Source organism: Aotus nancymaae, unplaced genomic scaffold (assembly GCF_030222135.1).
Source record: "Aotus nancymaae isolate 86718 unplaced genomic scaffold, 86718_ANA_hifiasm-v0.15.2.pri h1tg000004l, whole genome shotgun sequence".
Classification (NCBI taxonomy): Eukaryota; Metazoa; Chordata; class Mammalia; order Primates; family Aotidae; genus Aotus; species Aotus nancymaae.
Window position 1 is genome coordinate 18,447,245 of NW_026988415.1, and position 24,129 is coordinate 18,471,373.

Consider the following 24,129-nt stretch of genomic DNA (forward strand, 5'->3'; position numbering starts at 1 on the left):
CCAGAAATAAAAAGCCACTCCTGCAAAGTGTCATTGGAGACTACTGGGGAGCTGGAACTCCCACCCCTGCCCATTAGTAACAAGGAGACTACCTCCCTCAGATGTCACTGGAAGTTGAGTAGGGAACCTGGACTTCTACCTCCATTTGATAGTAATGAGGCAATAACACCCCCTCTCCCCTGCCTGAAACAATGCCAACAAAGAAAGAGGTTTAGATAAGACTCAGATACCCATAACGTAATACCCAAAATATCCATGTCTCCATTGATAATACCTCATCATGTCAAGAACCCAGAAGATTTCAAACAGAATGGAAAATAACTATCAATAGATGCCAACACAAAGATGACAGAGACGTTAGAATTTTCTGGCAAAAAAATCCAAAGCAACCACAATAAAAATCCTTCAATGACTGATTACAAACAAATGAAAAAATAGAAAGCTTCAGTAAAGAAATGGAAAGTCTAAGCAAAATATAGGAGACATAAAGAAGAACCCAATGGAAAAATTAGAAATGAAAAATATAGTAATAACAAAAATGTAAAGCTCCATGAGTGGGATCAACAGCAAAATGGAGAGGACAAAGGAAAGTGTTAGTGAACTGGAAGATAGGACAATAGAAATTACCCAAGCTGATCAATAAAGAGAAAATATACTGAAGAATAATGAATTAAGCCTAAAGGACTTGTGGTGCTATAACAAAAGATCTAACATACCATCAGAGTCCAGGAAGGGGAGAAGGAAGAGAATGGGGCTAAAAAAGTACATCAAGAAAGAATGTTTGTGAACCTCCCCAATTTGGCATAAGACATAAACTTACAGATTTGATAAGGTAAGTAAGTCCCTAAATAGGATAAAGTTAAAGAAATTAACACCGAGACATGTCATAATGAAAATTCTGAAAACTAAAGACAAAGGATCTAGACAGAAGACAGAGAAAAATAACACCTTACCTACAGGGGGAAAACAATTAAAATGATAGCAGATTTCTCATCACAAATCATGGAAGTAAGAAAGAAGTGGCACAATTAGATACCCAGTGAAAATATCTTCAGAAATGGAGGGGAAATCAAGACTTTCTCAGATGGAGCAAAACTAAGAATTTTTTGCCAGCAGACCTACTGTAAAGAGTTGCTAAAGGCAAATCCATAACTATGCTTAAGTATTTCAACATCCCTCTCTTAATAACTGATATAACAGCTAGATGGAAAGTTCACAAGAGTATAGAAGAACTCAGCAAAATAATCAAACAATAGGATCTAGCAACAGCAAAATACACATTATTTTTAAGCACTCACAGAACACGTACCAAGATAGACCATATCCTGGTTCATCAAACAAACCTCAAAAAATTATTTAAAATTTCAGTCATACAAAGCATGCCCTCCAACCACAATGGAATGAGAATTCAGTAACAGAAAAGTAATAGGAAAATCTCCAAACACTTGAAAACTAAACAGGACACTGCTAGATAAACCATGGGTCAAAGCAGAAGTCTCAAGCAATTTTTTTTTGAGACAGCATCTTGCTCTGTCACCCAGACTGTAGTGCAGTGGCGTGATCACAACTCATTGCAGCCTCGACCTCCTGTGCTCAGGCAATCCTCCCACTTCAGCCTCCCCAGTAGCTGGGACTATGGGCATGCACCTCCATACCCAGCTAATTTTTAAATTTTTTGTAGTGACAGGGTCTTGCTATGTTACCTACCCAGGCTAGTCTCAAAATCCTGTCTTCAAGTGATCCTCCCACCTTGGCCTCCCAAAGTGCTGGGATTACAGGAGTGAGCCTAACCAAGTAAAAAATTCTAAAAACACATTGAACTCAATGAAAATGAAAATACAGCATATCAAAATTTATGAGAAGCAGCTAAAGCAGTGCTGAGGAGGAAATTTATAGTTGCAAATACATACATTAGAAAAGAGGAAAAGTCTCAAATCAGTAATCTAAGTTCCCACCTTAAGAATGTAGAGAAATAAGAACAAAATAAACTAAAATCAAAGAGGACTAAATACTAAAGATAAGAGAAATCAATAAAATTGAAAACAGAAAAATGATGAAATAAGTAACTGAATCTTTGAAAGAATCAATAAAATTGACAATCCTTTAGCGAGACCAGTAGAGAAAAAAGACATATATTACCTATATGAGAAATAAAACAGAGGATATCAGTACAAACTATCAAAGGGATAATGATATAGTTTGTATATTTGTCCCCACTCAAATCTTGTGTTGAAATATAATCCCCAGTGTTGGAGGTGTGGCCTGGTGGGAGGTGATAGGATCATGGGAGTGGAACCCTCGACTTAGTGCTGTCCTCATGATAGTGAGTTCTAAGGGGATCTGATCATTTTAAAGTGTGTGGCCCTTACCCCTCCCCCAGCCCCTTGTTTGTACCTGCTTTCACCGTGTGACATGCCTGTCCCCTACTTTGCCTTTGCCCATGAGTAAAAGCTCTCTGAGGCCTTCCCAGAGGCAAAACAGATGCCAGCACCATGCTTTCTGTAAAGTTTGCAGACCTATAAATCAATTAAAGCTCTTTCCTTTATAAATTACCAATCTGAGATATTTCTTTATAGCAATACAAGAACGGCTTAACACAGATACTAAGGGACTACTATGAACAATTCTACCTACATAAATTTGACAACATATATGAAATGGACCACTTCCTCAAGAAACATAAACTACCACAATACATGCAAGGTTAAATAGATAATTTGAATAGCCATATAATTATTAAGGAAGTTGAATTCATCATTTAAATCTCCCAAAATCAAATCTCTGGGGCGAGATGATTTCACTGGAGAATTCTGCCAAATGTACAAAGAAGAACTACCACCAATTCTACAAAATCTCTTCCAGGAAATAGAATAGGAGAGAACAATTTTCAGTTGATTCTATGAAACTAATATTATGCAAATAGTAAAATAAGATAAAAACAGCCCAAGAGTGAAAAGTGCATACCAGTATTCCTCATGAATACAGATGTAAAAATTCTTAACAAACTATTAATAAGTCAAAGTCAGGAATATATTCAAAGAATTACACAGAATGACAAAGTAGGGTTTATTCCAGGGCTACGAGGGTGGTTCAGTATTTGAAAATCAATCAATGTAATCTACCATATTAGCAGACTAAAGATGAAAAATCATATAATCATATCAATCAATACAGAAAAAAAATTTGAAAAACTTAGACATCATTCACGATTAAAAAAAAAACCTCTCAGAAATATAGGAGGGGAAGGTAACTTCCTCAATTTGATAGAGAATTCACAAAGCACCTACAGCTAACATTGTATGTACCTGTGAAAAACTGAATTGCTTTCCCCTGAGATCAGAAACAAGGTGAGGATATACACTCTTATTCAACATAATGTTGTTAGTTTCAGCCAATGAAATAAGATGGGAAGAAAAAATAAAAGGCTTATATATCAGAAAAATAAGGGAAGAAGAAATGAAAGGCTTACAAATCAGAAAAGTGAAAATGTCCTTATTTGCAGATGATATCACCTGCATAGAAAATACCAAGAAATCTACAAAAGGAATAAAGAAACAAAAAAGCTCCTAGAACTAATAAGTGAATCCATTAAGGTTGCAGGATATAAGATAAGCATACAAAAATCAATTGTATTTATCCATAATAGAAATGAACACAGGGACACTGAAATTAAAAAGACAATACCATTTGAGGTAATCCAAATAATATGAAATACTTAAATATAAATTTACTGAAACATATACAGGAGCTGTATACTGAAAATCACAAAACACTAATGAAAGAAATCAAATAAAACCTAAATGAATGGAGTAACACATTATTTTCATGTATCAGAAATCACAATATACTAAATATGTCAGTACTCATGAAATTAATCTTTAAATTCAATGCAGTCGCTATCAAAATTTCAGCAAGGTATTTCTGAAGATATAAGCAAGATTATCCTAACATATAGAAAGGCACAAGCCCTGTAAGAGCTAAATCAATCTCAAAAAATAAAAATAAAGTGGGAGGAATCACTCTACACAATATTAAATTTTGCTATATAGCTACAGTAATCGACTGTGTGGTGTTTGTGGGCAGTTACATAGATCAATGGAACAGAATAGAGAACAGAGAAATCTACCCACATAAATACACCCACCTGATTTTTTTTTTTTTTTTTTTTGAGACAAAGTCTCTCTGTCGCCCAGGCTGGAGTACAGTGGCGCTATCTCAGCTCACTGCGGGTTCCAATGATTCTCCTGCCTCAGCATCCTGGATAGCTGGGATTACAGGCACATGCCACCACGCCCAGCTAATTTTTATATTTTTAGTAGAGACAGGGTTTCACCATGGTGACCAGGCTCATCTCAAAGTCCTGACCTCAGCTGATCCACCCACCTCGGCCTCCCAAAGTTAATTTTTCAAATGTGCAAAAACAATTCAATGGAGGGTGTCTGACCTTTTCAATCATTGATACTGGGGCAATTGGACATCCATTGGTAAATATAATGAACCTCACTCCTATAAAAATGTACTCAAAATGAATCATGGACTTACATTTAAAATATAAAATTATAAAACTTTTAGAGAAAAAAATAGAAGAAAATTTTCAGGACCTAAAGTTGGGTAAATAATTCTTAAACTTGACACCAAAAACACAGTCCATAAAAGAAAGAAATTGATAAATTAGACTTCATCAAAATTGCATTTTTATTCTGGGAAAGACCTTGCTAGGAGGATAAACAGACAAACTACAGAATGGGAGAAAACATTTGTAAACCACATATCCAACAAAGAATTAGTATCTAGGATATATAAAGTACTCTCAAATTCAATGATAAAAATAATTCAATTAGAAAATTTAAAAAAGACATGAACAGACATTTTATGTAAAGTATATACAGGTGGCAAATAAGTATTTTAAAAGATGGTCAATATCATTAGTCATTAAGGAAACGAAAATTAAAGTCACAATGAGATATCACCTTTCAGAATGGCTAAAATAAAAATAATGACAGCACCAAATTCTGGCCAGCATTCAGAGAAACTAGATCACTCATACATTGCTGGTGGGAATGTAGAATGGTACAGCCATGGTGGGAAAGTTTGGCTGTTTCTTTTTTTTTTTCTTTTTTTTTTTTTTGAGATGGAGTTTTGCTCTTGTTGCCCAGGCTGGAGTGCAATGGTACGATCTTGGCTCACTGCAACCTCTGCCTCCCAGGTTCAAGCAATTGTCCTGCCTCAGCCTCCCAAGTAGCTGAGATTACAGGCTTGCACCACCATGTCCAGCTAATTTTTTTTTTTTTTTTTTTTTGTATTTTTAGTAGAGAAGGGGTTTCTCCATGTTGGTCAGGCTGGTCTCGAACTCCCAACCTCGGGTGATCTGCCTGCCTTGGCCTCCCAAAGTGCTGAGATTACAGGCATGAGCCACCACACCTGGCCTGCTGTTTCTTAAAATGCCTAAGAACTCTTGCACATTGATCCCAAAGAAATGAAGACTTACATACACATAAACATTCATGCATGAAAAACAGCCAAGCCTGAAAGGTTACATGCTGTATGATTCCATTAATATAACGTTCTTGAAATTTGTCAAGTTTTCAGGGGTTAAGAAGGTAGTATGTGGGTGAGAAAAGCAGGTATGACTATAAAAGTTGGGCAACATGAGGGATCCTTGTGGTGATAGAAATGTTCTGTGTCTTGACCATACTAATGTCAATATCTTGGTTGTAATATTGTACTATAATTTTGCAAGATGCTACCATTGGGAGAAAATGGGTAAAGAATGCATAGTATTGGCTGGACAGGTAGCTCATAATCCCAGCACTTTGGGAGGCCAAGACAAGAGGACTGCTTTACTTCTCATAACAACTATATAAGGTCATTTATTGTCATAAGCCTCATTTTATAGACAAGGAAACCAGGAGTTTGAGACCAGCTTGGGCAACATATCAAGACCTCATGTCTACAGAAAGTAAAAAAAAAAAAAAAAAATTAAAAATTAGCCAGGCATGGTGGTGTGTGCCTGTGGTCCCAGCTACTTGGGAGGCTAAGGTAAGAGGACTGCTTGTGCCTGGGAGGTTGAGGCTGCAGTGAGCTGTGATTGTGCCACTACAGTCCAACTTAGGCAGCCAACTGAGACCCTGTCTCACAAAAAAAGGAATGCATAGTATCTCTCTGTATTATTTTTTTATACCTGCAGATTAATCTATAGTTATTTCTAATTAAAAGTATAATTTTAAAAAAGTAAGACAAGTGAATGACGACCTAAGGGACAGGACACTTAAGTACAGCTAAATCCCCATTCTGAAAAGCAGTGGAAAAAGAATTAGAAGAACTGGGAAGGGCCATTTTTGAATTGATGACCTCTTCACCATCATACCCCTTTCCTCCCTGGTCATCTTAAAGCACAAAGATTTTAACCACAAAAAAAGATTATTTTCTCCTGCCTGTCATGCCTTTTTGCAGAGAATGTGAAGGTGCAGGAAATAATCAGGATCTTTCTTGGAGCTACATTATGTAAATTCTATGAATCTGCTCCTTAAGGTCAATATTCCTTAGCTACATGACCTTATTCTTTCATCAGTACAGCTTGGACAAAATCCATTGTGCATGGCTATGGGACTGGGAGGCATGAATTTGTAAGGGAACAAACATGTGCATGAATAAGCTCAGGTATGCTAATGCTGGCAGGATTAGGGGAGCTAAAACAAGATAGGTTTTAGTGATAAATTTATGTTGCCACATCCCCACAGGGAATTTGACATCCTCATCCTAAAGAAAATATTGAAGATGAAGAAAATAGAAGAGTGAGTAATTAAGATTTGAGAATTCTTATAGGATGTATGGAAATTTTATGCGTTAGTTACAGGAAATATTCTGGATAATTATGTAACACTGTGCATCCAAAGGTGAAACTTCATTTACCACAGTACAGGGTACATTATACCAAGACATTTGAAAGTAACAGCCTTTGCCTGAATAAATATGCTTTGTGCTTCCACAGTTTTCATCTTTTTCAGAGGCACCTATTGCCAATTGCCTAGTTTAGTTAATAAGTTAGAGTTTTTATGCTACAAGTTGTTGTCTAGGACCCAAAGTCAATTTGCCAATTAGTATTCTCCCTCTTTCCCAATAGGTTCCCACCTGCAGCTTATCCATCCAGAAAATGGGCAGAGTATGGCAAGAGATTATATTTAATGAATACAGTTTAAAACATGAGATCCATTCAATCTGGAGAAAGTATTAATGAATCAAGTTACAAACCCACAAGTACCAGAAACATATTCTTAGTTGTCCCTCAGAAGCTGCTCTGGAGAAGCAGCTTCAGTGAAGAGTCCTTCGGGTCACAAGATAAATTAGCCACAATTAATATCAAAAGTCATGTATACTGTCCACAGGCAGTATTCAGAGGCCAATTACAGAAACCACAGACAGCATCCCAGGGAAGATCACAACATCGATGGGCAGCATTTCCAAGAAGGAAGCATCATCCTTTCTGAGGCAAGATAAAACATGCAAAGACTATTTCCAGGAAAGCTATAACATCCTAGACAGTCTTCACAAGAAAGATACCATAGCCATGAACAGCATTCCTAGGGAGAGTACAACATCCATAGGCAGCAATTGAAGCAAAGTACAGTATCCTTTTTTTTTCTTTTTCTTTTTCTTTTTTCATTTTTCAAGGGCTAACAATATCCTTTTTTAAAAATATGGCACTCTAGCTCTGAGGATTCAGGTCCAGATCTGTGGAAATGTTACCTATGCCAACTGTCTGATATGGACATCATTGGAGAAAAAATTAGAATGAAAGTCATTCCTGAATTTATGCTTTTCATTGTGAGATCCCATAAGAGCTAAATAAGTCAGTGAGAAACTAACCAGGTTAGTTTTAGAAATGTTTGAAAATCAGATTTTCCTTGTGGCTTTTGTGTGCCTTTGTAACTTACAGGTCTGACAACTTTTGAGGATAAAAATTATATCATGAAGCCTGATCAAAAATGTGACCCCATGATGTAAAAAATCAAAACAATTGAACTCATGCTCATGAAGATAGGGAGTAGAACGATGGGTACCAGAGACTGGGAATGGTAGTAGGGGCGGGGCGGGGGAGGCAGGGGAGGATAAATGGGTACAAAAAATAGGTAAAAAGAATGAATAAGACCTAGTATTTGATAGCACAATAGGGTGACTATAGTCAAAATAATTTAATTGTACATTTAAAAATAACTGAAAGAGTGTAATTTGATTGTTTGTAACACAGAGGATAAGTGCTTCAGGGGATGGATACCCCAATTTCCATGATGTGATTATTATGCATTGCATCCCTATATCCAAATATCTCATGTACCCTATAAATATATGTACCTACTATGTACCCATGAAAATTAAAAAATGTGACTCCATGTACTTAGTACTCAGAAACACATGGAATCCAACAACCATAGAACCATAAAAATTTTAGAGGTACATCTTCATTTTTTGATAAGGAAACTGCCTAGACAGTGGACTTGACCAGTCACATAGCTCTCCTGATTCCAGTGCTATTTAGACGTTTATATGATAATAACAATGATAACAATTGCAATAACAACAATAGAGGTAATAATAGCTAACATTTTTTTGAGCTCCTGCTTTACAAGGCACTATTCTAAGAGCTATACATGGATTATCCCATTTACTTCTAATAACAACGATATAAGGTCATTTATTGTCATAAGCCTCATTCTCTAGACAAGGAAACTGAGACATGGAGAGGTTTAATGACATTGTTCCATAATGCCGTTAATGATTTCCTTATTATTAGGGTTTAGATTGTAAGATTACCAAACTAGAGTGTTAGACTAAAATCAAGTGATTGTGCTGATGTAATTCAGTCTGTAGAATTCTGGATCACTGTATGTTTCAGTGATGATGTAATTTTCAAAAACAATCTGTTTAGACTCTATATTTTATGTGATGCAGTCTGTTCCTTAACTCCCAGTTTCTCAAACTTCTTGAGTTCTGAAAGCTTACTTAAAATATAAGCCCAATGAAAGGCTTACAAGACATGCTCTGGGCATGTAGTTTTTTAAATGTTAGATTCAAGGGTACATGTACAGGATTGTTACATGGGTATTCTGCGTGATGCAGAGCTTTGGGCTTCTAATGATCCTGTTGCCCAAGTAGTGAACATGGTACCCAGTAGGTAGTTTTGCAACCCTTGCTTCCCTTCCTCTCTCCTGTCCCCTTTTTGTAATCCCCAGTGTTGATTGTTCTCATCTTTGTGTCCATGTATACCCAGTGTTGAGCTCTCACTTGTAAGTGAGAAAATGCAGTATTTGGTTTTCTGTTTCTGCATTAATTCTTTTATGATAATGGCCTCCAGCTGCATCCATGTTGCTACAAAGGATGTGATTTCATTCTTTTTTATGGCTGCATAGTATTCCATGGTGTATGTATACCACATTTTCTTTATCCAGTCCACCACTGATAGGTACCTGGGTTGATTCTATGTCTTTGCTGAGCACATAGATTTTGTTGTGTTTTTCACTAGTGGACAACTAAGTGACAGTGTCTGAAAGATACCACAGTTGGTGTATACCTGTGTTTTTCAGGTACTAGATAGACATATTACACTTATTTTACATAAGTCAGTATAATCAATGCATTTTTTGCAAGCCAAGGACTGTAAGTCCATTCTTTGAGATGTATGTGTTCAACTGCCACAGGTTGGAAAGAAATTTATACTTCAGCTTCTTTTTTGTCTTTTTCAATATTTTTTCTTTTATTTTTCATTGACACATAATAATTGTACATAGGATGCAGACTGATATATTTAGCCATGCATGCAATGTGTAATATCTAAGCAGAGTAAATAGCATACTCATCACCTCAAACATTTATTATTTCTTTGTATTAATAATATTCAAAAATGTTCTTTTCTAGCTTTTTGAAAATATATAATAAAGTATATTTAACATATTCACCCTACAGTGCTGAAGAACACCAGAACTCATTCCTCCTGTCTAGCTGTAATTTCGTGTTTGTTAACCAACTTCTCCCCATGCTCCTCACTCCCTGCCATATGATCCAGCAGTTTCACTACTGGGTATTTATCCAAGAGAAAAGAAATCAGTATGTCAAAGAGTTGCTTGCACCAGCGTGTTTATTGAAACACTCTTCACAATAGTTAAGATATGGAACCAACCTAACTATCAACAGATGAATGGATAAAGAAAATATGGCATATATACACAATGGAATACTATTCAGCCATAAAAAAGAATGGAATTATGTTTTTGGCAGCAAAAGGGATGAGCCTGGAAAGAAAAGTCAGACATGGAAAGATAAATACCACATGTTTTCAAAGAGGAGGCAGAGACAGACAGACAAAAGGCCAGAGGGAGATAGACAGAGAGACAGACATAAAGATAGGAATGGACAGAGATGGATAGAGGCAGGGATAGACAGACAGGGAAGGATAGACCAAGAAGGAGAGACAGAGGCAGTCAGATGGAAAAACAGAAAGGCAGAGGCAAACATGGATAGATAGAGGTATAGAGATCAATTGGTTAATGTGGAAAGATGGAAGCATACAAAGAAAGATGGATAGACAAAAAGAAGCAGACAGGTATAAGGGCAGGCAGACCGACAAACAGAAAAAAATGGAGAAAAGGGGGAACAGAGACAGCAGTGAGGAACAAGGAGAGAGACACGGGGACAGACTAAAACAGAAAAGATAGAATGGGGAGGTCACAAAGAGAGACAGAAAACAGGGTAGAGAGAGAAAGACCCAGAAACAGAAAAAGCTAAAGAACTAAAGAGAGACAGAGGGAGAGAGAAATGAGTAAGAAAGAAAGTCAAGAAGAAAAGAGAGAGAGTAAAACTGACAAAAAGAGAAAAGAAGAGAATCACACTCATATGGACAGACAGAGCCTGAGAGACAGACAGAGAAGCTGGGTGTTGAGGGTATCGCAGAGAGATGAGGAGTTAGAATGGGATACAGGAAGACAGAGATAGAGACAAAGCAGAGAGAACACACAGACTGAGCAAGAAGGAGCAAGGGACTGAGAAAGAAGTGAGGGAGATACACACAGAGCCAGAGACAGACCATCATAGAGAGAAGCAGACACTGCAAGAGACAGTAAGACAGAAAAGACAGTGAGATAGCAAGAGAGAGAGGGAAAGTCAGTGAAAGTCAGTCAGACTGAGAGAGTTGGCCAGATGGAGCTATATGGGAGAGGCAAAGGAAAAAGAAAGAGAGAAAGAAATGAGGAGATAGACAAGTGGAAAGAAAGCCTGAGAGACTAAGAGACAGACAGGCAAAGAAACAGAAAGAGGCAAGAAACAGGCAAGGAGAGAGAGAAACAGGCAAAAAGAAACTGCTGCAGACAGACAGGTATACACAGAAAACGTGTCAGGGGAGTCAGACAGAACCTGAGAAAGACATTGAGACTGTGACTGAGAGACACTGAGACAGACACTTAGAGAGACAGAAAGGGAGGGCTATGAGTCAGAGGAGAAAAGGCAAATACAGAGAGAGATGCAGATGGAGGGAGACAGACCAAGAGAGTCAAGGGGACAGAGATAGGGTGATAAACAAAACAACTGATAGATATACCAATAAAGGGAGAATCAGAAAGACACAGAGAGCAAGACAGAAAGTAGAGAGTTAGAGAGCCAACTAAATGGACAGAGAGACAGACTGAGAGATGAATGAGGGGAGGGAGAAATTGAAAAAGAGGGAGTCAGATACAGGGAAACAGAGGAAACAGGTGGGGGAGGGAAGGGAGGAAGGAAAGAGAGAGAGACACTAAAAAAGAAAGGTTAAGGAGGGAGAGGAAGAAAGAAGGAACAGGTAGAGCCTTACAGAGACATGTCAGGGATAGATTGATACAAAGACACCAACAGAGAAATAGTCAGAAAGAGGCAGTCTAATAGATTCTGTCTATCAGAAAGAGACACAGAGAAAACAGACTGGCAGAAAATATTTGCAGACCATATATCTGGTAAAGGTCTATCCAGGACATATAAAGGACTCTTACAACTCAACAACAAAAAGACAAACAACTCAATCAAAACATAGGTTAAATACTCAAATAGACATTTCTCCAAAGAAGATATATGCAAATGGCCAACAAACACATGAAAAGATGTTCAACATTACTAGTCATTAGGGAAATGCAAAGCAAAACCACAATTAAATACCACTTTGTATCCACTAATATGGCTAGAATCTAAAAGGCAGAAAATATCAACTGTTTTATGGTTCAGCCACTTAGGAATCACTTTGGTGGTTCCTCAGAAAGTGAAACATAAAATTACCATATGAACCAGCAATTCCACTGCTGGGTATATACGCAAAAGGATAGAAAACAGGTACTCAGACAAGTATATGTGCATGCATATATAGCTGCATATGTTCATAGCAGCATTATGCATAGTAGCCAAAAAGGTGGAAACAGACCTAATGTCCATCAGTTGATGAATGAATAAACAAATTGTGATATATCCATACAGTAGGATATTATTCAGCCATAAAAAGTAATGAACTAATTGTACATGTTACAAGGGAGATGAACCTAGAAAACATTATTCTGAGAGAAAGAAGCCAGACACACAATGTCACATGTTGTATGATTCCTTTTCTCTGAAAGGTCTATAATAGGTGAATCCATGGAGACAGAAAGTAGATTGGTGGTTTCCAGTGGCTAGGGGAAGGGAGGAAGGGAGAACAACTGTTGAAGTACAGGCTTTTCTTTTGGAGTGATGAGAATATTTTGGGACAACGACTAGATAAAAGTAGTGCTTGCATGCACAGTGTGAATGTACTTAATTCCACTGAATTGTTCACTTTGAAATGGTTAATTTTATGTTATGTAAATCTCACCTCAGTAAAAAAGATAGAGGAGAGAGAGAGAGGAAATGAAGAGAAGGACGGAAATGAAATAAAGGAAAGAAAGAGACAATGATAGACAATGTGACAGAAAGAGAGGAAAACAGGCTTAGAGACAGTGAGCCAGCCAGCCAAACTACTAAAGGAAAGAATAAACACAGACAGATACCCAGACAGGTAGGCAGGCAGAGAGAGGGACACTGTTATTATAGAATGAGAGAGAGACTGATAGAAACAGAGAGGCGTGAATAGAGTCAAAAGACAGGGAGATAGAGAGACAGAATAGGCAGACAGAGAGAGGGACTAATGTTGCAGGATGCACAGAGCAGGGAACAGGCAGAGAAAAACAGACTGATACAGAGGGAAAGAGAGAAATGAAAACCAACAGAGAAAAATGGGAAGACAGACTGATGAGAGAAAAAAGTAGGCTGTGAGACAGAAAGACAGACTTGGGAAGAGAGAGCAACAGACAAACCAAGACAAAGAGACTGACCAAGATGGGAGACTGAAAGAGTTGGACAGACACCATGTGTTATAGACCAAAAGACAAGAATCAGAGAAACTAAGAGAATCATAGCAAGACTGACAGACTGAGAGGGAGGAAAAGAGTGAGAGAAAAAATTTATGGAGAAAGATAGTCAGCTAGACAAAGAGACAGAAGTAAAGACTGAGATAAATGCATGCAGACATCCAGAGAAACAAGCGGACAGAAACAGGCTGGTGGAGAGACAGGCAGACAGATTGGACAGATAACCAGAGTACAGACAGACAGATGGGTAACACAGACACAGAGAAACAAAAAGAGGCAAATGCAGAGACTGACAGAAAGACCAAAGAGACAAAGTATTGACAGAAACTGAGACAAAGAAATGAACAAAGGCACAAAGAGGCAGAGATACTGATAGAGACAGGAAGGCAGACATAGAGCACGAGACAGACCAACCAAAAGACAGACAGACTGAAAACTAGACAGGGACAGTTAAACAGGAATATTCAAACAAAGAAAAATAAATGGATGGTCAGAAGCTATTGGTCAGAGACAGATAGACAGAGAGAGATGCAGACAGGTAGAGGGTGGAATGGAGGAAGGGAGCAATGGAGAGAGAGAAGAAAGAACGCACAACAGAGACCGACTAAGCAACAGACAAAGATCAACAGAGACAGACCGAATCTGAGAGAGAGAAACATACAATGACATGAAGCAGGAAGACAGAGGGAGTGTCAAAACAGACAAGGAGAGACAAGCAGAGAGGAATTGATAGATGGACTGGGAGACGGACAGAGAAACAGAAAAAGTAGACAGAAAAACAAATATGCTGACATAGACAAAAATGCAGGCAGAGACAAATTGCAAAATAAATGGAGAGGTGCCCTCTCATCCCTTACCCTCAAAAGCCCCACCATCACTACTACAAATGCTCTTCCTCTTGAGCCTTAGATGAATGACAACAGGGAGAAATTTTAGCATTGTAGCTGGATCTTGTTAGAGACTTGGGGGAAGGTGGTGTCTGGCAAAAATTATTCAAATCATACTCACAAGGGGACTGAGTCTGAACATCTTTGCTTTTTGGAAATATCCTATGGCCCATGTGCTATTAGATAGAAGAACACTTGTCCCCTGTCAGCACTGTGGAGTTTGGGTTGTTGTTATTTTGGTTTTTAAGCAAACACATGAAACCTTTCAGAAGTCCATTGTTTGCAGATTTCCCATCATGCTTCCTTTCTCCCGGAGGAAAATGCTTTGTTTCTTAGATAAAGCAAACATCGCTTTTCTCTTTTACAGTTTTCTAAGAGTGTCTTGTTTTCATAGTTTAGAATTCATATAGCTCTCAGGCAAGTTTCCCTAAGATGTTTCTACTTAATATTCAGCTGCAGTGCCAAGAAGTTTAACATTATTTTCATTTTTTAAAATAAAAAATCTAGAGGAAATGTCTCCTCTTCCTGTAGGCATTTCACTTTAAATGTCTTCAAGGGACTTTGGGCTTTTTCTTAATTATGATTGGCATCTAGTGTTTGTTGCCCCGACTGTATGAAAATATGCAAATAAATAAGAAGGTAGACTCCATAGGTGGCCTTTTTGTTGTGCCAGACTCTGAGATGATCTTATCCCAGCTTCTGCCCAGAAGAAGAAAGTGATGCAAATTGAATGAAATGCTGAGGACCAGGCTCAGCCTCCCTCCTAGAACCATGGGAACTAGAGAATGAGAATAGGTTTACATTGTTTGTGCTTTGCTTTGGTTGTGTACAGAAAGCAGCAGTGGCCTGGTTTCTTAGAAAATTCCCTAGCATGCTTCATGGAGGTCACTCCATCATCATAGAGAGGTGGATAGGAAGTTCAGTACTCCAGGGCATCAAGCACTTAACATTCGCAGGAGAAAAAGTCACTCAGCCTAGGGTTTAAGATCCAAGTTGTAATGTGTCTACTGGAACTATATCCACAATCACCTAGAGAAAAAAAAATAGCTTTTTTCAATCACTCTTTATGAAATGACTGTATTTTTAGAATTATGGAGGTTCTAGGATTGTCCCATCCAAATGTCCCACCAATGGAATCAATTATTTAGCTTAATACTCTTTCAATACCAAGGGTTTCAACTTATTTTCAGAATTGAATTCTCTTGTTCAACTTTGTAATAGTCCAGTAAGTGAAGAAACTAAAGAGCGGGGGGGTCAATGTAATTATATAATTTAGTAAATAGAGTAGACTACTAAGTAGGGAGCTTAATGTAGAAGACTGGCAGTGATAGAAAGAGGTTAAGAACACAGGCTTAGGCATCAAACTGACCTGAGCTCTGTGTAACCTATGTTACGTTTGGAAATGTTTCACCTTTCTTTGCTTCCCGTGTAGTGGGGAAGATAATAAGACTGCTACAGTGGTTGTAAAGAAATAAATGAGACGATGTAAGTAAGGAGTAATCTACTTCCCACAGTATGTAGCGCATAATAGATGCTTAATATGTTAGCTCTTATTAACTCAGAAAGAAGTGACATGATAGAATTATGGCTTCATGATTACTGGTTCAGTTCTCTTTGAAAACCAGGATGTACTGAATGTGTTGCAGTGTACTTAATATGTAGTCTGACTTTGCTGTGCCAACCTTCTGTGCCCTTTGTTGTTTTTATTCTGAATTTTCACAACTTTGGGGAAAACAAGAGCCTAATGAGTGTTTAACTATATAACTGTACATTTGCTTCTAATCTTTGCTATTGTCTGCAGGCCTGCTTTAATTGTGGCTACAACCTCAGCTAAAATATGAATTGCCCACAGGCCTCCACATGTTGAATAAATACATCTGTCCAAAGACACCAGAGACTCCAAAATCAATCAGAGCCACTTCCCGAAATTGGGAACTTGGTAGATCTGAGTAATGCTCCAAGTCTGGTACACATTGCTGCAAATCTTTATTAATGGAAGACACATAAGATGAGCAATTGTTTGTCCTCTGGTTGAGCCTAATTGCAGTGTGCAAAGAGCTTGCTCAGCAGAGAAGCTCTTTGAAAAGCCCTGCTTCAGGGGCACAAGGTCCACAGCTCAGAGCTGCTTTGTGTCTTAAAACAGGTCATCTGTACACAGTACTGGGAGTCACCCAAGGGGTGAAACTCCAAAGTAAATTCAGAGAGGTAGTGATCAATATTCTGCTGAAACCAGGAGGTACTTGGGCTCCTTTTATCTGTCTGGATTATTGCAAAGTTGAACAAGATAACTAAATTCTGAAAATAAGTGGAAACCCTTGGTATTGAAAGGATCTTAAGCTGAGTAACTGATTCCATTTTTTTATCATTCAGCCTTTTCATTTGAAAGGCCATTTCCCATATAAATAGGTTTTGGGGAATTCACACTTTCTGCTAAGTGCTTATTGCTGTCTTAAGTGAATAGAAAAAAAAAATAGAAACTTAGTAGACTTGTGTTCTGTCTTCTATGAAAGTACAACCTAAGATCTCATGTGACGCATAAGGACTTCATTTAGAGTACTTGTTTAAACCATGATTCACAAATGTTTTCCATAGGTTGACTCCTCTGCCTGCCTGGCCAAGGGAAATGCCTCAAATCATCCTTCCACCCAAACCTAAAAGCAGCTTGCACCATCAAACAAGTTAGGAAAACTCCATGATACCAGTCTCCTTCATATCCCAGTTAATATTTAAGAGTAGGAGACAAGCATGGGTAATTGTCCTTTTATATTTTCACTGTCAGCAACCCATGTTATACTCTAATAGCCTCTTACCTGGCCTCCAAACGTTTACTCATTTCTGACTCGCACACAGCTGTCCTGTTATGATGGAGAGAGAAGAAGGTCCTCATGGGAGCCCTGGTTCTGGCTGTGCCAGACAGACACACAGACACAACCACCCAGCTTGGTTTGGGGCTTGGGATAATGGACAAAAATGTAATCATCTTCCCATCTTCCCTTAATTAGACCGTAGTCTCACTCTCACATTTTTCATTAGCTAGTTGGAAATGGGATTGCTTTGTGGTTAGAGGCCAGCTTGATTGTTTGTTCAGCTTTCCCTTGTGGTAGGCTATTTTGGCAGTGGGGAATTCTTGTTGGAGGAAAATGGGGATCCCAGGTCCTTATCAGGTTGGAAATTATGGCAGCAATATTTAAAAGCAGTACTAATTAAGGCAGGAAGAAATCTGACTTCTGATAGACACCAAGAACTAATTTGCAGCTGTTATCTTACTATCCTCAATAGCTAAAACAAGGAGGGCATCTTAACTAAAGTATAAGAGAAGGCCAAAAGCAAGGTCCAAATATAAGGAAAGATGAAACTGTGAGTTTATGAGGACTCTTGTGTTGGCAGTGAAGCAGGTACACATTAGTCCACTAGGGAAATGAAGCTATGTCAGACAGCGGATGTGACTTAAGTTCATGATTTTGTAATTGTTCCTGGAGTGTCCTGTCTGGATGGGAAAAAATGGTGAGTACAGTGTCTGCTGGCAAGTCCACTGATGCTCATTAATGGGAAGCTTAAGAGAAATGTGTATGCTGGGAATCGCACTGGCTTTTCTTACCAGTTGCTTGAATTGTCACCGCAGCAATTTCTCTTTACAGCATAGATGGCTTCTTGGAAGTGAGAACGTATGCTCTGTTTGATACAGAGGTTATAGTTCATCACAGGCTGTGGAGAACAAATGATAGATTCTGACCAAGGGCCTAAAGTTGGAGCTAGCCAACCAAATCTTTTCTGGCAGTATTTAGTACTTCACTGCCATCTTTTGTCTCTCCTTATTTAAATTCTTAAGAACCAGTTGAATGCAGGACTTTCTCTAAACTTTCAGGATTTATACTAGTGGGGAAGAGAGGGAGAACATGAAGCTCCATCAAAAAGGCAACTATCTATACAGCAGTAGTTCTTAAACTGGTCAGGAAATTCACTGCATTGCTTTAGAATCTTCATTAAGGGCACCCTTCCATTGGGAGCTCCCACATGGAGATAACTTGGTCTTCTTTCTCTGGGTCTTCATAAATAGCCATTGCAGGGTTCTGCATGTAGTGAATAAGCAGTAAGTGGTATCACATGGACTGTTTGGTTTCTCACCTCTCAGCAATTTAGAATCTAGATTGTGGAAAGAAGAGGAGCACTTTTTACTGTGCCTTTTTATTCTCCAATAGCTCTTCAAATATCCTTCCGATCCTAAAGTCAAGCCTGTAGAGAACAAACCAGGATCCTCCAAATGTGTCCCTATCTGTGCTAGAGAGACCAAGATTTCTGTTACAATGTAAATTTTTTTCAAGACAAACATCATATGAATCCAGATATTGAATATTGTAGTTGTTTATTAATAATAACCATTATTATTTGTGCTATACTTTAGCATATTTTCAAAATGCTTTGTGTTATCAGAGGAAAGAAAAGAGGAGGGTACTGATTTAGCACAGTAGACAGTATGAAGCAGATTCAATGAAGTTGAATCTTGGCACTGATGTTTAACTTTGCTGTCTTAGATTAGTTGCTTCTCTTTAAGGCTCTGTTTTCTCAATTGTAAAGTGGAGATAATATCTTCATACCAACCTTAAAGATTATTGCAAAGATTAAATATGGTAATACTCTTCAATCTTCTAGCACAGCCATGCCAACCTTTTTGGCACCAGAGACCAGTTTCATGGAAGACAATTTTTCCACAGACTGATTCAGCAGGTATGGTCTCAGGATGAAACTGTTCCACCTCAGATTATCAGTCATTATTTAGATTCTCATAAGGAGCACACACCCTAGATCCTTCACATGCACAGTTCACAATAGGATTTGCACTCCTATGAGAATCTAATGCTGCTGCTGATCTGACAGGAGATAGAAGTCAGGCTGTAATGCTCACTTGCCTGCCACTCACCTCCTGCTATGCAGCCCGGTTCCTAACAGGCTATGGACTGGTACTAGTCTGCAACCTAGGAGTTAGGAGCCCCTACTCTAGCACAGTGACAGACAGAAAGTTGAAGTTAGAGCCCTGTAAATTCTTATGTCTGTACTCCACAGAGAGCCACAGAATCATACTGTAATCCAGTCATTCAAATGAAATCTTTTTGAAATTTACATTTTCTACATTTTTCTCATTGTCTATTTTTAACAAAGTGATGTATATTTCAATTCCTGCTCATCATAAATGCAACATTTGCTCTTTTTTCACATTGTTACATTGGCTTAATTAATAAATTGAAAGTTGTTAGGATTTCAAATTATTCAAAGCTTCCATATATCTAAATGGTATCCTTATCTTTCTTAAACCCTGGAATATATATGATTTTTTAAAAAAAAATGTATCACATAGCAGCAATCTTATGAAGAGTTTAAAATGCTATCTTTGAACCATCAGCTTGTTAATATTTAACGTTATAAAGTTGAAAACACATAAAGTAGAATATTTACTGAGTCTTATATTAGACAGGGAACTCATATAGCCATCTAAGTCAACTCTCTCATCACCACCCCTCAATACAAAATTATATACGACACATAACTGACAGCTATTCATCTAGCTTGTATTTAAATATTCCTTGTGACATTAAGATCCCTGCTTTACAATGTAGCCATTCCCTTATGTAGCCATATCCATGGCCCTTATGGAGTTCTTACAGGGATTCCATGAAATGATATGTCCACAATGGACCATAATACTAGGCACTTAGGAAACACTCATTAAATATAACCTATTATCCTTGTCACTTGATGTTGGACACTCTTATTGTTAGGAATTTCTTTCTTATATCAAACCATAAGCTGCCTCCTACATCCTAACTTTGTAATATAAAACACATCAGACCAAGTCTAATCTTTTTATCCACATGATGGTCCTTCAAATACAGCTCTCATGTTCTCAAGTTTTCTCCTCTCTAGGCTAAATACTCTATTTACTTAAAAATTTTCTTCACAGTGGCTGGGCATGGTGGCTCACACCTGTAATCCCAGCATTTTGGGAGGCCAAGGCAGGCAGATCACTTGAGGTAAGGAGTTCAAGACCAGCCTGGTCAACATGGGGAAACCCCATCTCTACTAAAAATACAAAAAAAAAATTAGCCAGTTGTTGTGGTGGGTGCCTATAATCCCAGTTACTCGGGAGGCTGAGACATGAGAATTACTTGAATCCAGGAGGCAGAGGCTGCAGTGAGCCAAGATTGTATCACTGCACCCCGGCCTGGGTGACAGAGTGAGACTCTGTCTCAAAAACAAAAATATTCCCTCATAGGAAATAGTTTCCAAACACTTCACCCCAGTTACTTCAAGCCTCTAGTGATATTAAATGTTGTTATTTGCCCATCACAACAGAACGGTGGCCAGAGCCGAAGACAATGTGACTATTACTTCTCAGGCTCTGGAATCCACTTAGTGCTTATAATAATACAGCCTGAGTTATATCTACTTTTCTAAAAGGCATTTCATGTCGTTGGCTCATGTTAAAGTTGCAGACTGAATCTCCTAGGTCTTTGTGATATGAACTATAGTGAAGTCATATTTCCTCCATTCTATTCTTCTATGATTACCCACCTTTTTTCTTATGTTATGTTCCACTTTTGTAGTTTTGGGCCCATCATTCCAGCCATTTTGCCTCCTAAAAATAAAGCTAGATATAATAACAATGCCAGGAAGTAGCAATATTCACTGTCTTCTAGCTCCAAATATCTTCAGCAGTTTATTAGTATAGGTGCTGGTTTTCACCATCACCCTAGCACCACTCTAACCCTTCAGGAAAGCTACAGTCAGCTCTCTTGAATCCGTATGATCTGATTCTTTCTTGTTTCCCAGAGCCTCCAGCCTTTGTTCAGTTCTGTTTTATTTTCAGGAGAAAACATATTCTGGTCTAGTTTGTCAAGACAGTGTACAGCAGTGGCTAGCAATGTAGTGTATTAGAAAGAGTATGGGATTTGACAGCAGACAGGCTTGGGTTTAAGTCCTGGCAATGTCACTTACTATCTGTGTAACTTTGGATAAGCTATTTAAAACCTCTCTCAGCCCTAGTTTATTTGGCTTTAAGATTTCAACAGGACAGTTTATATATAGTAGTGCCTTAAAGACACTCAGTAAAGGGTGGTGACATTTTTTTTGAAACCCAATTATATCATCAAGTATGTTAAGTATATTCTCCAACTTTGTTTTACCTACAGTTATAGCAAGCAAGCTTGTTATGCCTTTATCCAGAAATCATAGATTAAAATATTGAGCATGACATGGGCAAGTAGAGAGCCCTATAGAAACTATTAGAGACCGCCCTTTAAATTGTTGTCAATTCATTCGTCACCACTCTTTGAGTACAATTATTAAACTAGTTAGGAATCCAGCTAACTAAGTTGTTATCTGATCTGCATTTCTCCTTTATAAGGCAGTTGTGAAAGATTCACTGTAAAGATGTCATTCTAGTAGCCCTTTCAAAGAAAAAAATAAAATAAAGGAAATTATCTGTACCTAACCAGACATGTTCTTACGCTGGTTTTCTGGTCAGCACTTACTTTTCTAAGTGCTTGTGCATCATCTGTTTAATAAGCCATTCTTTAAACAGTGACAGCCAGCAAGCTCAGCAAGCTGTCGTTTTAGAATCTGAGTTTCCCCTTCCTTTGAAAAAGAAAGGGGAATTAAACATAAGAAAGATGGTACATGTGGCCATAGAGAGTGGCTTCTCAAGCTTCATTTATTTCAAAAGCAAGACTGTAGTCCACCTGGGACAAAGGAAAATCATATTTGAATGCTGTTTGAAAACACTTGATTTGGCATAGGTTTCTGTGGCTGGTTAGAGCTACCCAGAGTTAACAGGGCAATTTTCTTTATCGGAAACAGAGCAAGGTTGACTCTCTTGAGTTGCTCACATTTAAAGATTGCATTGTTATCTGTCTCTCGCCCTTTAATTAGTGTATCCATCTGTTTTTCTGGTACTAAGGGGAGTCTCTTTGGTTGGTAATTACACTGGTGTCCCTGGGCTCCTATTTTGAAAGCATGCACCACATTCATGACCTTCCAGGCTCAGGTAACAGTTGCTCTTTCCTGGGATTATGTTGTTTATTGTTATTGGCATCTGATATTGCCTTCCACTTCACTCAGGCCAGGGATTTCCTTCCCTGAAGTTTCTTAGACTACTGCTCCATGTATCTGACCCTTTGCTTACTAGAAAGTGATTATACCCAGAACAAAATGCTAATCCAAACTTCCCATCCATCAGAAAGTATATGAGGGCAGGCAAATGTGCCCAGCATACCATACCTTTAAGAAATGCTCCTTAGAGAAAATGAAAGGAGTTCAGAGGGTCAAGTGGATGGAGATAAGTATGAGCAGTTTGTAGCCATGGGCCACTTTTGTCAGCAGTTTGCTAACTGCCCTTGAGCTGATTCCTGTGGTTCCTTCTCTTTAGTCAGAAGGCAGACATATTCCCCATAGGGCAGTCTCCTCAGACTAACTATGAAGGTCCTGCAGCATCAAACCATAACTTACTTGCTCAACATCATCATCTCCTATTCCATCCTACAACTATGGTCATCATGGTTTTCTGAATCAGAATTTGAATAAAAAATTAAAGCAAGTGGTTGAACCAATTTTTTTTTAGTTTATCCATATGAAAAAACTTAACAAATGTATAAAAATGAAGTTTCGTTCATTGGATCACCTTTATTACAGTTCCTATTTAATGAGTGCTTTCCACATGCAAGCACTTTGCTCAGTACTTGGTGGGATTTTATTATAGGCTCTTCATTGTAGCCCCATTTTACAGAAGAGGAAACTAAGGCCCAAGCAGTCAATTAATTAACCCAAGATATTACAGTAAGTAAGTGGTAATCCTGGGACTCAAACCCAGGTCTGTCTGACTCCAAAGGCTAAAGTCTTAACCATTGTTATGTCTACCTTCAATGCCGTTTTATTCACAAGTGAACAGAATGTTATGAAAGGCAGACAGCCCTTTGTCTGAGCATTTAGGCTGAATCATGGCTCTACTTGACATTCTTCGACTGCTCTCTACTCAAATCAGTATCCTCATAGATATGCAATCTCATGTATACCTGCCCTCGGGTTTAGATCATGCTGTTCTCTTCCCACACCTTTTACTCACTCTTTAGTCTAGAATCATCTCCTCCCCTCTGCCAATTAAATTCTATCCATCCTTTAAATGCTTAATTCAATTCCATTTTTCCATGAATGCTTCCCTCACTGACTTCTCTCTTTCCCATGCCACTATAGCACTTATTGCTGTGACTACCATATTTAGCACTTCATTATAGACTATTTAGTGCTTATGAATTTTTTTTTTGATACAGAGTCTCAGCTGGAGTGTAGTGGCACAATATCTTAGCTCACTGCAACCTCCACATTCCAGGTTCAAGCGATTCTTGTGCTTTAGCCTCCTGAGTAGCTGGGATTATAGGTGTGCGTCACCTCACCAGGCTGATTTTTATATTTTTAATAGAGACGAAGTTACACCATGTTGGCCAGACTGGTTTCGAACTCCTGGCCTCAGGCTGTCCACCCACCTTGGGCTCCCAAAGTGCTGGGATTATAGGCATGAGCCACCAAGCCCAGCTGCTTATGAATCTTTGTGAGGTTAGGAATCATGTTTTATGTTTTAAATATGGTCTCATAACACTTGCACAGGGTCAGTTATATAGATTTTCAGTATATATTTGCTTTGACTCTAGATATATAATGATCAATAGAATTCATTGTATTCTATGTATTTTCTGAGCCCTCCTAGCATTGATCCCATTACGACAAATTAAACCTATGTCAGAAGTCTTCAAATGAATATAAAATTACTTTGCAGTATCTAGACCCTATACTAAAATCTATTCTTT

General features: G+C 38.2%; 2 protein-coding genes across 5 annotated transcripts in view; both read left to right on the forward strand.

Annotated features, from left to right (window-relative positions):
• The window catches only part of ENOX2 (ecto-NOX disulfide-thiol exchanger 2), a 299,872-nt gene that overhangs the window by 148,579 nt on the left and 127,164 nt on the right, over positions 1-24,129 (forward strand). The gene's annotated exons all lie outside the window — the stretch shown is intronic.
• Positions 1-24,129, forward strand: part of LOC105721607 (paired amphipathic helix protein Sin3a-like) — a 140,294-nt gene that overhangs the window by 108,862 nt on the left and 7,303 nt on the right. The window contains 1 exon segment of the mRNA XM_064383628.1: positions 7,937-8,000. Coding sequence (XP_064239698.1) covers positions 7,937-8,000 — 64 coding nt within the window.